This window comes from Oncorhynchus keta, chromosome 16 (genome assembly GCF_023373465.1).
Source record: "Oncorhynchus keta strain PuntledgeMale-10-30-2019 chromosome 16, Oket_V2, whole genome shotgun sequence".
Classification (NCBI taxonomy): Eukaryota; Metazoa; Chordata; class Actinopteri; order Salmoniformes; family Salmonidae; genus Oncorhynchus; species Oncorhynchus keta.
The window spans coordinates 3,513,218-3,529,143 of NC_068436.1; the positions used below are offsets into that span (position 1 = coordinate 3,513,218).

The window sequence follows — 15,926 nt, forward strand, 5'->3', positions numbered from 1 at the left end:
CACATGTCCCTAATGCACTCATATTCCTAATGCACTCATATTCCTAATGCACTCAATAAATCATTTTAAGTCAGTCAAAGTGGTTCTGTTCAGTTCATGACATGTCAAATAATGGATTCTGTTTACAACACAGAAGGCTCAAAACCACAGGAGGTTGGTGCCAACGTAATTGGGGAGGACAGGCTCATGGTAATGGCTGGAGCGGAATAGGTGGAATGGTATCAAATGCATTAAACACATGGTTTCCATATGTTTGATGCCATTCCATTTGCTCCGTTCCAGATATTAGTATGGCCGGCCTCCCCTCAGCAGCTTCCACATGCTCAAAATGTGAAAGAGATTGAAAAGGAGACCTGTCTAATTGTGCAGATGTCAATTGTAAGCAAGAAGTACATTTAGATTTCTAAACGTTGAAGGCAAGTTCAGCTCAGTCCAACTGAAGTCGGCCATTTACTGCAACTCCACTGAAATCGGTTGTTGTTGTAATATTCTACAAAACACCAAAGACATCTGGTCTTTCATTTATGTACCTTGATATATAAACAACTTGATTCAAAACTCTTTCAATCCACATAATTCTACACCAAAAGTATATTATGCCGAATTTGTATCCGTTTGAAATTGCGGATGAAACAAACAAAACAAACCAAAAAATCCTTGAACGTAAAGAATCATTTCAAATTGAACAAAAGTGACATTACTTTATCTGGGTAGCGGCTCAAGGACAACCACACACACAGACACACTCATTTAAAAATGGGCGATAAAAATAAAATGCTTTGAACATTTCATTTTTTAGTGACGATGTTTTTGGGGCTGAGTAATCCATTACAGCAGTGATGTATTAGCCACCTTGGAGGCAAGATGGAAGCACAATCATAAAACAGCCACATTTCTCACATGTCGAAATGGGACACAATAATTGGATGCACACAATTGAATCTTCACACAGTGAATCAGCAGTTGATTATGGTCTGCAGTCATACTTTTCTGAAAGGGTATTTGAGTATTGTCTCGGAAAAAATGGCTGTATAGGTTCTGACAATTGAGAGCACAGGGGTTGGAAGGAGTGATTCAGCATTAATGTGATGCACAGGTTTGGTGACATTGTTATCTAAAGCATGGCATCTTAGATTGAGAGAGAACACATTCTGTCTATTCAGTTGTATTGATTTGGTAATAGAAAATACATTGATGCTTCAAATCATCAGTTACGCTCATTAATAATTAAAGTATTGTCAGAGTGTTGTCGATAACCCCACCTCCAATGCTCTAACCACTAGGCTACCCTGCCTAGTGGTTAGTGGTGATCCTAACTGACCTACGACAGGGAATTTTTACTAGGATTAAATGTCAGGAATTGTGAAACACTGAGTTTCGATGTATTTGGCTAAGATGTATGTAAACTTCCAACTTCAACTGTATATACATAAATTCATTTACTAGTCCTGTGTTAGCGGACCAATATACTGTATGTGGAGTGGTTGAAAAACAAGTTTTAATGACTCCAACCTGAGTGTATGTCAACTTCCGACTTCAACTGTACATTGCATTTCTAAATCCGAATAAGCGGTTTTTAGGGTGCTATATATCCATATTTACGATGAGTGTATTATTCAACTGAATGTACGATAGTTGAATTCCTTTGTCTCTCCTTCTCCCGCTCTTTCCTTCCCCACCCCTTTTCATTGTGTACCAAGCCATCATATCGGGTTAGTCCACTAGGGACTTTTCATTGCATCATGTTCGTAATCAGTGTATAATCTATCCTGTGTGTGTGTTTATGTATTTCTGTGTGATTATTTCCTTAGTTAGTAAATAAATAATTAAGCCAATATGTGTAAGCTGATTCATCATGGAGACAAGGGTTCGTGCAGATTTATAGGATATTACAACGTTCAGAATGAGACTGAAATAGGAGCAAATGACTGATGGATGACAGATTGTCTCTATACTTTCTGATATTTTTTTAGTTAATTCTGGAAACGGTAACTTCCCGTGGTGCCCCAGATTTTAATACTTCATTAATTGTTATATGATTAATTTAATCACTTAATAATTGACCGTGGTATGTAATTATTCAATGAATAGCTGTCGTCGCATTAATGTAAATCACGGTACGGCACAAGGTTGTACACTATATGAGGCTAGGGAAAGTACTGTAAGTATGTAGTGAATGTGATCGTTCTGTTGGTTTTAGGCAGGGTAGGCCATCTGATTACCGTGTTTGTATTGAATACCTGTCTATGCAAGTGATAGTGCTACCAAAGTGATTTCTCTCAGACAATCCTCCGCTTCACTAGCCTTTTAATGGCAGAATAGCGAATGAGAATTGACAATGGGCTCGAAATAAATCAGTTACAGACTTCCTTCGCTGCATCTCTTATTAATGCTCAATGGACTCTTTTTCTGCTCGTTGGCACATTTTTGTCCACGAAATCTATGTGGACGATTGAAATGAACAGATTGATAATAACCCACAATGGATATTTTTGACAACCGTCGCACAATGATTTAGTCGCATCAACATTTTCCCACCAAAGTGGCAAACTACAAAATTATTGTATTTTGAAATGTATTCAATTAAAATGCATGTGTTTTGTATAATTTCAAGTACAGAAATACATTTACCTTTTAGCTGGCCCGAAAAGCAACAACATTCTCAGTAACAGTTACAGAAATGCTTTACTTGCTATGAATGTGATATGTTGCCTACTACCATAACTCATTCAAAGGCACTTAAATATTTTGTCTTACCCATTCCCGCTTAATGGCACACATACACAATCCATGTCTCAGTTGTCTCAAGGCTTAAAAATGATCCTTTATTCCTATCTACACGGATTGAAGTGGATTTAACAGGTGACATCCATAAGGGATCCTAGCTTTCCCCTGGATTCACCTGGTTAGTGTTTTGCACACTCAGTGTAGATAGCAGTGCAGTTCATCCTAGTGTAATACAAATGACAAAATAATCTGAAGTAATTGAAATACATATTTGAAATATATGTAACAGAAATACTGCCCTTCTCTGCGTACTGTAGTGGGTGTCATTGGGATGTGATTTCAGTCGGCGAGGGCCTTGTTGTATGGCCTTGCTCACCTCACTCTGAAATCTGTCGACTCTTCCTTTGTGGACCCACTAATCATGGGTTGTGATAAGTGTAGCAGAGGGGTGTGTGTGTGTGTGTGTGTGTGTGTGTGTGTGTGTGTGTGTGTGTGTGTGTGTGTGTGTGTGTGTGTGTGTGTGTGTGTGTGTGTGTGTGTGTGTGTGTGTGCGCGCGCGCAAGTGTAATCGAAGGACTAATCGAAACCTGAGTCAGCATTACTTTAGAAAAACATCCCAGAAAACAGAACAGGTGACTCGCATAGATGTGACCATGTGGATAATATGGATGGAGATTGGAATTGTGGGTAGCCACTGTGACCGCTCTGTCACACCCAGCATAGCCCTGAGCTACTGCAGGGACAGTAAAATGACACTGTGTGTGTAGCAAAGGGAGTGTGTGTGTGTGTTTTTTGTGGCAGGGACCATGAAGTGACACTCGGGACACTATTCAGCAGGCCGAACATGCAGACTAGGGCCAAATTGCTTCATACTTCTGCATGTTATTGTCTTCCTGCTTGAATGCATATTATGAGGACCAAATGGACAGGTTAGGAAATTGCATTAGAAAATTGTGTTGGCAAATAACATGTGCCATATGAGATTAATAACAATAGTTAATACAATCATACGACTGTATGAATCTGTGAAGAACCCAGAGTTTCCTGCTTGATTGCATTTAATGAGGACATAATGGACAGGTTAGGAAATCATATTAGGATATTGTGTTGGCAAACAACATACAGTGGGGCAAAAAAGTATTTAGTCAGCCAACAATTGTGCAAGTTCTCCCACTTAAAAAGATGAGGCCATCATAGCTGTAATTTTCATCATAAGTACACTTCAACTATGACAGACAAAATGAGAAGAAAAAAATCCAGAAAATCACATTGTGTGGTTCTGGGAATTTTGCTCACCGTTCTTGTGATCATTTTGACCCCACGGGGTGAGATCTTGCGTGGAGCCCTAGATCGAGGGAGATTATCAGTGGTCTTGTATGTCTTCCATTTCCTAATAATTGCTCCTACAGTTGATTTCTTCAAACCAAGCTGCTTACCTATTGCAGATTCATTCTTCCCAGCCTGGTGCAGGTCTACAATTTTGTTTCTGGTGTACTTTTGACAGCTCGTTGGTCTTGGCCATAGTGCAGTTTGGAGTGTGACTGTTTGAGGTTGTGGACAGGTGTTTTTTATACTGATAACAAGTTCAAACAGGTGCCATTAATACAGGTAACGAGTGGAGGACAGAGGAGCCTCTTAAAGAAGAAGTTACAGGTCTGTGAGAGCCAGAAATCTTGCTTGTTTGTGGGTGACCAAATACTTGTTTTCCACCATAATTTGCAAATAAATTCATTAAAAATCCTACAATGTGATTTTCTGGATTTAAAAAATAATAATTTTGTCTGTCATCGTTGAAGTGTACCTATGATGAAAATTACAGGCCTCTCATCTTTTTAAGTGGGAGAACTTGCACAATTGGTGGCTGACTAAATACTTTTTTGCCCCACTGTATGCCATATAACCATAGGACTGTACGAATCTGTGAAGAGCCCCGAGTCCCACATTTGCATTTAATGTGGTATCTGATATAAGAAATCATGGAAAAGCTAATAATGATTTAATAGGATACACTTGACATTCCCACTGGGCACAGACATCAATTAAACATCTATTCCACGTTGGTTCGAGGTAATTCATTTGAAATTACATGGAAACAGCGTTGATTCAAACAGTGTGTGCCCAGTGAGTGCTGACTCTGAGCCACCATGTTGTTCGTTAGGCAAATATTGACTTTGCAACCTGACTGATAAAAATGACCCATTTCCTTAGCATTTTTCTGAAAAGCAATTCCTTTGGCCAAAATCTAAGGGTGCCTTCTCCAACTTCACTCAACCCATTCTATTTCTCCGTGCATCTGTGATCAGGAAGGTGTTTGACATATGAATCATGGTGGGAGCTAAAATAGCTCGCTGATGGCGACACCTCCCACCTCCTTCCTCCACCTCTCCACTGATTGGACAAGCTATCAGACTGAACCTCTGGGACACAGACGCGTTGCACTGCTTGATAACACAAACCGCTCTGCACTCTCGTGCTGTCTGGCCCCCAATGAAAGGTTCAAGATTTGAAACAGTCGTCCATTTAATTCTGCAGAGGGTTGGTTTGTGAGGGCATCACTTTACTTTCTTTCTCTCTCTCTCTCTCTTTCTTTCTCTCTTTCGGTCTGTCTTGTTCTTGTGCTGTGACGCACACAGCAGCGTTCGGGATCTTGTCCGCCACCTACCAATCTTTCAAGTTGTCTCCAGGACAGCGGAGTCAATCACCACCTTCCGGAGACACCTGAAACCCCACCTCTTTAAGGAATACCTAGGATAGGATAAGTAATCCTTCTCACCCCCCCCCCCCTTTAAGATTTAGATGCACTATTGTAAAGTGACTGTTCTACTGGATGTCATAAGGTGAATGCACCAATTTGTAAGTCGCTCTGGATAAGAGTGTCTGCTAAATGACTTAAATGTAAATGTAATGTAAATGTCTCTTTACAAAGTGAGCACTGCAACTCTGAGACGCTTCGCACGTACAACCCCTGGAGAAGAAAAATGCACATGTACATATCATTGTCTCCTTTCCTACGCCTTTCCCCTCCTGTAATATAACCTCATGCCGTAAAGAGGTGGAGGGATTCTAAACATACAACGACTAGGGCACGGGGGAAATTGAGGTGTGTTAGTTTTGGCCGTGACTGCTGAGGGACTTTGGGTTTTCACACTGGGATTATATGCACTTCTGTTTGGCTACCATTCCTCCTGATACCATCTGGCCTCCTCATACTTCAGTCGTCCAACCTTAACCTCGTGACCTCCACACACTCACACATGAGCGCACGGCACGCACATGCTGTAGACACCCCCTGCCACGTACTCTCATAAATCACGTGCCGGCGATAAATAAAGCAATATTTTCTTATGGCTCTGTCAGTAATCTTTAATTTTCAACAGACACAAAAGACAAATTTCCTTTATATAAAAATCCCCATAACATGAACATTAAATGAAAGAAACCGGTATTCAAGGCACCATCAGTAGCCACACACACACACACACACACACACACACACACACACACACACACACACACACACACACACACACACACACACACACACCTGTCATTACTACTTAACAGTTCATAGTCATATTTCTCAACCCTAATCACAAACCCCAAGTTGTTTGCACGCTATAGTTGGTAATAAAGTGCTATCATTATTAATATCTACCTCAGACAAAGCAGAGCTTAGAGCACCGCCATCTGTGTCATGAACCAGATAGGAGCAGTGAAATGTGTTGTTTTACAGGGTCAGTCATAGTAGTATGACAGGAGCAGTGAAATGTGTTGTTTTACAGGGTCAGTCATAGTAGTATGATACTGGGCAATGTCAGAAATGTCGGTGCTCTCATCCACAGCCAAGGATCTTTTCCTTTTTAAATGGCCTGGTCTCTTTTCGCAGTGAAATGTGTTGTTTTACAGGGTCAGTCATAGTAGTATGATAGGTGCAGTGAAATGTGTTGTTTTACAGGGTCAGTCATAGTAGTATGATAGGTGCAGTGAAATGTGTTGTTTTACAGGGTCAGTCATAGTAGTATGATAGGTGCAGTGAAATGTGTTGTTTTACAGGGTCAGTCATAGTAGTATGATAGGAGCAGTGAAATGTGTTGTTTTACAGGGTCAGTCATAGTAGTATGATAGGAGCAGTGAAATGTGTTGTTTTACAGGGTCAGTCATAGTAGTATGATAGGTGCAGTGAAATGTGTTGTTTTACACGGTCAGTCATAGTAGTATGATAGGAGCAGTGAAATGTGTTGTTTTACACGGTCAGTCATAGTAGTATGATAGGAGCAGTGAAATGTGTTGTTTTACAGGGTCAGTCATAGTAGTATGATAGGAGCAGTGAATTGTGTTGTTTTACAGGGTCAGTCATAGTAGTACAGCACCCCTGGAACAAATGAGGGTCAAGAGCACATCAACAGATCTTTAACATTGTCTGCTCAGGTATTCAAACTGCTCAGGTATGCTGGCCCAATGCTCTAACCGCTAGGCTACCTGCCACCCTAGACCACTGAGACAGGTGACATACTCACCCAACACTCAGTCAAGCAGAGGATCTGTCAGTCTGTGTGTGCTAGGAAGTGGGCGGGGGTGACGGTGTGTGTGAGTGACTGTGTTTGCGTGTGTGTGTGTGTGAGAAGGCCATGGGGGGCAATGCCACCCTGGTAAATATACTGTATCGTCTGAGAGCCATAAGCAAGATGCTAGATAATTGTAACTTTGCATATGTCTCTTAATCACTGTCACTGAACTAATTACTATGAAGAGGGGTTGACATTATCAGAGACGGAGATAGACAAAGAGAGATGAAACACAAACACGTAATTGAGATACAGAACTTAGGATGAGGATCAGGATGATTCAAGTAATCAGTGCTCTTAGTTTTCTCGAAGACATTAAACAAACAAAAAATCGTCTGAACACATTTTTAGCCAAGATTGGCATTTTAAAATGCCCCTCTAATGTGTTGTTCCTATTGGGTTACGGTGTGCAGTGGTCGACGCTTTCAAAGGTCTGTCAATGTCAGTCTGAACACAAAATGAACCTAATTCCATACGGACTCTAATTTCAGAGAAACAGCTGTCCCTGCTTCTCAGGAAACACCTGAGCTGCCCGACAGGACGTTACTGGAAAAAATAAAATAAGTGTCATTGTTTGACAATTGACAAATGTCATTATTTGACAGGTGAGGTACACGAGAGACAGAAGGTTATATAGCAGGTTTTGGGAGTCATCTTTCACGTTGCAGGTGTCTCTGCTGTGCCGCATGGTAGCAGCGAATGGACGTCATTAAACACAGATGTTCTATACAAACGGCCATTGCGCATTAAATACACTCCTGACATAAGAAACAGAGGCTGCATCCCTAGTGGCACTATATTCCTAAATAGAGCACTACTTTTGAGCAGAGCCTATGAGCCCTGGTCAAAAGTACTGCACTATATAGGGAAAAGGGTGCCATTTGGGACGCCGAAATAAACTGTGTCCTGAGAGTGAGGTGAAGGGTGATAAATCAAACTCCCGCAGATTTAACTCTAGTCTCAGAACACCGTGATAACACCCAATCTCATGATCAACAGGTGTTTGCCCAATTACAATTTTTCCTGGCATGTCTCCATCTCTACCCAAAGTGTTAAATGATTTGTCCCTGTGTGTTCTGTCAGCGCAATTTTTCATCCGGAAATCATAAAATAGCTCAGATTTGCAACAGCGCTTCATGCCCAGTCCTCTTTTCTCAGACCAGCTGAGGTTTGGAACGGATAAGCATGTCTGCCCAGTTTTCAGCGATTCCCTGATTGTTGACATTAATTGAACTGCTTGTGTATGAGGCCTGAAGAAACATGTCGTACGATTGCTTGGGTTTGCCTCAGGGACTGCCGAAAACCATCATAACCTGCCAGTGATGGATATTTCTGTTGCTTCTGCATATTGTGGAAACATGACTCTATATAAACAATCTATACACTATTTTCATAGACAAGATGACGCTGATAGACATGGCCACTCTGTTTCTGACTCCTAAGCAACTTTGGTTAGAAGCATCTTGCTACACCCGCAATAACATCTACTGAATATGTGTATGCGACCACTAACATTTGATTTGATTTCACATCGCCTTGGATGTCACTTTAATCAGTGTCACTTGTGTCACTATTTTTTTTTTTTACTGAACATCTCCATCTAAATTCATGCTCTCCATCCACAATTGCAAATCAACAATCACTGGTGTGAATTAAAGGAGAAGTTATGCATTTCCAATCATCTTGGGACATTGGTTGCCATGGATTTTGTCCTGATCACTCCTTTTTAGGTGGTGGCACACACACAGAGATAACATCTGGCCACTGAACTGATAGGGGGTTAGACAAAGGATACATGATTGCAGGTCACAACATCAATTCACTTCATGTGCCCTGTCCTCCTTTCCAAGCCATTTCAACAGAATATAATGCAGATCATTTTACAGAGGAATCACATAGGCTTGAATTAGAGCCCCTCTGTCCAGCTATACATTCTCTGCTGGATGTTAGAGAGAATGGTGACATAAATGAATTGGACGTAATTCATTTTGCAGACTATGCCACTTTTGTTGGGGTGGGGAAGCTACGGAGATCAGGGTTTGTGTGTATGTAAGAGTGGAGATGGCTGCTATACCGGCACACACATTTGCTGCATGTACATCCTCTACATAGACAAGATAAGAAAGCTTTATCAGAACACAACTTCGTACTTCACCATCAAAGACAGGGGACATCTCCAGTAAGCCCTGCGGCGTTAAATAATGTAATCTGAGAGGAAGGGAATGCTTTACTCGAGACGGTTCCCACAAGCTTTGACTTAACCCTCGAACCCTCACTGTGTCCCAGAGGCATCCCGTACGAGTGGGAGGGTGCGAACGATAGGGTGCACAGTCCTCACACACTTCAAGAGCAAATAAACAGGGAAGGTAAACAGTTAAGCTTTCGCTGCCTGCTTCCCTGGGACATCAGCCCAAGATGAAACACTTCAACAAATAGAGGAGTGAGGCGGTTCTGTCCCTTGAGGGAGAGCGAGTAATGGGAGAAGAGGAGAGGACTGTAAAAAAAAATCAAAAATAAAGCCATGGTTTTGATCAGTGGCTCTTTGAAGACATGGACAGAGATGTGAGAACGAGCAGACAGGAGGGGTAGTCTCACCTCGTTCTACCAGAGTGAATTAAAACCTGTTTGGTCGTCGATAGAGAGGAACCCATTAGTGAATAAAGGAAGTGTGGTGACTGAAGCAAGTCTGCCACTGGTAACCCTGCGCAACGATTCTGTTTACATAAGAGGCTTGAAGTTTTAGCGTTAAAAGCACGTAATGGACAAGGTGCAAGCAGAGATCCACCAACACGTCGAGTCTTAAACCATTTTCTTCCCCCCTGAAACAAGAACTTTAAAAGCAGAGGAAGCCAGAAAAGCCAGAAGCCTAAAGCTGTTCACACATTAGCCAGTGAATGCAGTGTTGGCAGCCTAGGCTGCTTAAAAAGATGAAAGCCAATCTCTTTCACACTGGCATAAATCGTTTCACAGCAAATTGCATGTTGTTGTCCTCTCCATTAGCTGTGTATAACATTTTGCACGTCTTCATTTTGACACATTCTGTTCGACATCTAAACACCTGTTACTTTTCTGTTGCAAAGTGCGCAACAAGACGCCTATCCAATCAACTTCGGTAACGTGGTTTCCAGGAATAAGTTAGAAAGATTCTTCTTGCCCCTGTATGGTCTCAACAAAACATTGTTTACAAAGAGAAACTGAATTGAAATATGGTTTATTGCTGTACACAGCAACGCTTTCATAGTATCACAATCAAAACAGTTTTGGTTGAATGTTCCAGTTATAACTGTTTTGATTGAATGGGCCCCAAATGCGTACCCAAGACCAAACACTTCAAATCTGTATGTCCCAGTTCATAATTTATTGCTCCTTATATTTTTCTCCAAAAACTGTTTAGTTAATCCTTCACCTCCACTCATAAATATTCATTTTTGACGCCACCCTATCCGCGACTAGAAACAGCTAATTAGACTTTTCTCGCCACCAAAATCATTTGTATAACGAAACATCATTGTCCGCCTTTTTAAGTGCACCGCTTCATCACTTTACAGTTATATAGGGGCTCTTCATATGTGGGCTCGGGATGTATAGATATCCTGGATATTCACACTTTAGGTTTGACCAAAGACCAACTAACCTGGAGCAACAGCTGTGGCTGTCTGACTTCTATTTCGCCATCATCTATTTTTCATCACCGTTTTCATATCTCTCCTCCCCACAGGTGCCATTTCGCTGACACAGACCCCCAGCTGATCAGCCAAAAACGCCACAATGTATTCAAGATCATAAGGAACTGTCGCACACTGAGACTGATGTCCGAGACATCAAAGCTTTGTGTTCATCTGCTTTGATGAGAAGGTCATCATCTGATCCATGAAAGGGGTGAGAGCATAAAAAGGGTTGATTTGATAACGGGCACTGGCCAGCTGTTGTTTCTCTTCACTTTTAGACAGGGATTGAACACATCAGTCACTTTTAGACAGGGATTTTACACATCAGTCACTTTTAGACAGGGATTTAACACATCAGTCACTTTTAGACAGGGATTGAACACATCAGTCACTTTTAGACAGGGATTTAACACATCAGTCACTTTTAGACAGGGATTTAACACATCAGTCACTTTTAGACAGGGATTTAACACATCAGTCACTTTTAGACAGGGATTTAACACATCAGTCACTTTTAGACAGGGATTGAACACATCAGTCACTTTTAGACAGGGATTGAACACATCAGTCACTTTTAGACAGGGATTTAACACATCAGTCACTTTTAGACAGGGATTTTACACATCAGTCACTTTTAGACAGGGATTTAACACATCAGTCACTTTTAGACAGGGATTTAACACATCAGTCACTTTTAGACAGGGATTTAACACATCAGTCACTTTTAGACAGGGATTTTACACATCAGTCACTTTTAGACAGGATTTAACACATCAGTTTTACACATCAGTCACTTTTAGACAGGGATTTAACACACCAGTCACTTTTATTTAACACAGTATTTTAGCACATCAGTCACTTTTAGAGAGGGATTTTACACATCAGTCACTTTTAGACAGGGATTGAACACATCAGTCACTTTTAGACAGGGATTGAACACATCAGTCACTTTTAGACAGGGATTTAACACATCAGTCACTTTTAGACAGGGATTTAACACATCAGTCACTTTTAGACAGGGATTGAACACATCAGTCACTTTTAGACAGGGATTTGAACACATCAGTCACTTTTAGACAGGGATTGTCAATTTTACACATCAGTCACTTTTTGCATTCTGAAGACCTACATTACATTTTACATTACGTTAAGATAACATGTCACAAAGTATCAAAAGGAGGACTGACATGACTGAAGGAGGCTGCATTTACATGAACAAGTCACATACATCTGTATATGTTCCAATGACGCGTATGTGTGCGACCATATAAGCAGAATACATTAAAATCAATACCTATAGCTTAGAATGACGTGACAGTTGATGCAAGTTTTTTTTAATCTCTGAATTGTGATCCAAGAAAATATTTTTAAAAGCACTTGGGACAGTCTCAGACACCCATCTAGTGTAATGAAGCATTTCATGATTGGAGATAAAAAGTTGGCCAGCAAACAAGACTGACACTTTAACAAGTGTCCTAAATGGCACCTCATTCCCTATATACTATACTACTTTCGACCAGGGCCCACACAATTTAGGAGATAAGGTGCTATTTGAGACGCAGATACTCTAATAAAGGAACCCAGTGGTGTCCACGGTGATGGTACATCTTCCAGCTGTTCACTCTTTTGTGGATCATTTTTTATTACTCCAACACCCCTGGATTTAAATCCGACTTTTAATCAGAAGCTGCAAGGGCAGCTCCAGAGGATCCCTCTCAGAGACACATGCCATCTGTCTGTCAAGAGAAGAGGCAGAGGGCCACTTCATCAGTGCGGGAGCTGGGCTGCATGGTATCTTACACACACACACACGCACACACACACACACACACACACACACACACACACACACACACACACACACACACACACACACACACACACACACACACACACACACACACACACACACACACACACACACACACACACACACACACACACACACGCACACACACACACACCACCTCACACACACACACGTGCGCACCCACCCACACACACAATCAATCCTGAATGATATCTAAGGGGCACTCGACAGCTTAATAAGTAAAACCCCAAGACACGCCTGTCTCCTATATCCTCTCTTTTATCTCAGCCTGTCTGGGTGGAGCGAGGCAAAGGCCGTACCCAAAAATAGCCCCGGCCTTTGACATGAATATTAGCTATTTATCAGAGTCCGTGTGTGTTGAATTTCTTGGCTTGGGGCGGAGGGGGGTCAGATTGCCATACATGGGCTGAGGGGCTTTGTACCATCTAGATCTAGTAATTATATTTCTATGTGTGTGGGCCTATCTGACGCTGTGTTAATTTCTCTATTTTAGTATGCACTTTTCATATTCATTTGAAATTCCAGTTTTTTTCCCCGAGATTTCACACAAAAACAAAAGTATCTCTGTGAAATGTCAACGGAGCACTGAGCGTCTACCAAGCTTTCCATTTTCAAATCCATTCACGATTCATTTAGCTCGTGTCATGTTATTTTAGCTTTTTGCCAACAATCACCACAAAATGTCAAATCCCCAAAAGTTGTTACGAGAGACCTGCACCGATATGTCAACAGAGCTAGGTGATTATAATTAGTTTACCAAATCCAACTTTTAGGATGTAATGTTAATATGTTTGTGAAAGACCTCAACGAACGATTCAGAACACGAAGAATCCTATTTGTCTCAGTAAAATGTATTTTAGAACGTAATGAAGTGAACTTTCAACACCAAAGTGCATTCTCACCCACTCCACACACGCACAATCACAGCCCACCTCTTCCAACCACTCAGTGCTACTTAACCGGTAGTCTGTGTGTGATGTCGGCCTCTTCTCACCCTCATTCACAGGAGTTACATTCATGACGCACGACTGCAGGGACAGAAGGGAAAAAAGGAAACACTTCCATTGGATTCAGTTGAAACGTATCATTCATGACGCACGACTGCATGATGGCACATTTCAATGGATCCCAATGGAGGTTTTACTTCCCTTTTTGTTTAACCATGTGCGTTTCAGATGTCCATTGGAATGCATTGACAAAGTAGAAGTGAGGGATGATAAAATAAAAGCTGTTAATGGGGGGGGGTTCCTGGGTCAGGTCCAAAGACAGAGAAGTTGAGACTGCCAATATTTGACAAAAGCCAAGCAAAAAACTAAACACAATTGAAATAGTGTACATGAATGATGGCAGGAATGAGGAATTTTGGATCGTCACAAGAGGTCAAAACGTGAAGTCAAAAATGTAGATTTCTGCTTTAATAGACTTACCCAAAAGTCATTTGTTTTAACGAGATGGCAATAAATAATAAATAGTAATGCTGCATAGCTCTCCTTTCTGGAAAACATAAGTTATAAATGGCTGAGGTGTACTCACTTTTGAGGACACAAGCTCAAGCACAAATATTATGAAAATGTCAAAATGTATATGATTTTTTCCCCTACTCAACAAAATAGGATTTGAAATGACTGAAATGCTTTCTAAATATAGTAAAAAATCTAATTCCAAATGACTTACTATAAGATTTCACCTTTCGTATAACTGTAACATAAATATGATATTTAGTGACAGTACAAATTTGGCTCCATGATATAACTGACAGATAATTTTCGGTCAAATCTCCTCTGAGCGACGCAGAGACACAATTCGAGTGTCTTCAGAGTCGTTACAACTTCAGTTTACACACACACAGTGATTTCATCCCTCTGTGACCAAGAGAAAGTGGTGGTGTTAGGAAGAGTGGGGTGTGCCCGAATACACATTCGGCAATGAGTAAACACATAACAAAAGCATTCAAGTTTCAGTTGCTTTTACTTGAGCTTCTAGTGTCTCTGGCGCTCTAGTCCACAAGCCATTAAGACAAGAGGTTGGTTAAAGACTGCGGCACCTGTAGTCTCTTGCAGCAGCATGGCCTCGCTAGCAGAGTCTGTGGCAAGAGCCCGAAACACAGTGGGAGAGTAGACACGCTGTGTCTCCCTAATTGTTTTACTTGAGTGAGGTCCAGCCTGCACTCTTGTGCCAGTCCGTTGATTAGAGAATGCCTTGCAGGTGTGCTGATTAGTAATCCTGTACAGCTGTGTTGGGTGAGCAGAGCTTTGGTTGGCCTGGTGCTGAAGGTAATGCAGCCTTCGCCAATGCTGACCTGAGTGCCACTGTCCATGGTGCTGACGTGAGCGCACCTGTCTCCTGTGCTGAGGTGGGTGGCTCTGTCCGTGGTGCTGCACTGGGAGATCTTCATTCACGACTTTGTCTATGCCTCTCATGGTGCCACATGGTGTTTAAATTCGACTTAAATTCGACTAAATTCGTGGGGAGTGAAACCTGACACTTTAAGTCAGCTCCACTGACAGAGTGGTAGAGGAAAGCAGACAGGTGGGACTTTCTGGCACGATAAGGCACTTGACCCTGCGATTTTCACAGAGCACTTTGTACAACAAAATGTCAGTCGGAACTGGTCCAGAACGGCTCAAAGTCCCCTAAACATCTAAGTAAAAGAAGTAAAGAAATGTCAAATTAGATGCTGATTCTGAAATGGATACTGAAATAGATGGAGATTCTCAAATGGAAACTGAAATGGGTACTGAAATAAGTAAAGATTCTGAAAGAGATACTGAAATAGATATCGGAATAGATACTGAAATAGATAATACATTGATTGATTGATTGATTGATTGATTGATTGATAGGGAAAACAAGATGCAGTGGCTGTGTTTAGACAGGCAGACCAATTCTTTTTTCACTAATTGTTCTTCAGACCAATCAGCCCTAAAAGAAAATCTGATGTGAAAAGATCGGATGTGATTGGTCAAAAGAACAATTACTGGAAAAAAGAAAGAATTGTGCTGCCTGTGTAACAGTGGTGGAACATGTACCCAATTGTCATACTTGAGTAAAAGTACAGAAACCTTAATAGAAAGTTACTCAAGTAAAAGTAAAAGTCACCCACTAAAGTACTACTTGAGTAAAGGTCTTTGGTCC

At 41.3% G+C, this 15,926-nt stretch overlaps 1 protein-coding gene across 1 annotated transcript in view; it reads right to left on the minus strand.

Annotated features, from left to right (window-relative positions):
• LOC127907881 (uncharacterized) overlaps nt 1–15,186 on the minus strand; it is a 61,798-nt gene extending 46,612 nt beyond the window's left edge. Inside the window, exon 1 of the mRNA XM_052464335.1 lies at nt 14,938–15,186. Within this exon, the coding sequence (XP_052320295.1) occupies nt 14,938–15,186 (249 nt within the window). The remainder of the gene's footprint in view (nt 1–14,937) is intronic.
• Between the last annotated feature and the right edge of the window lie 740 nt (nt 15,187–15,926).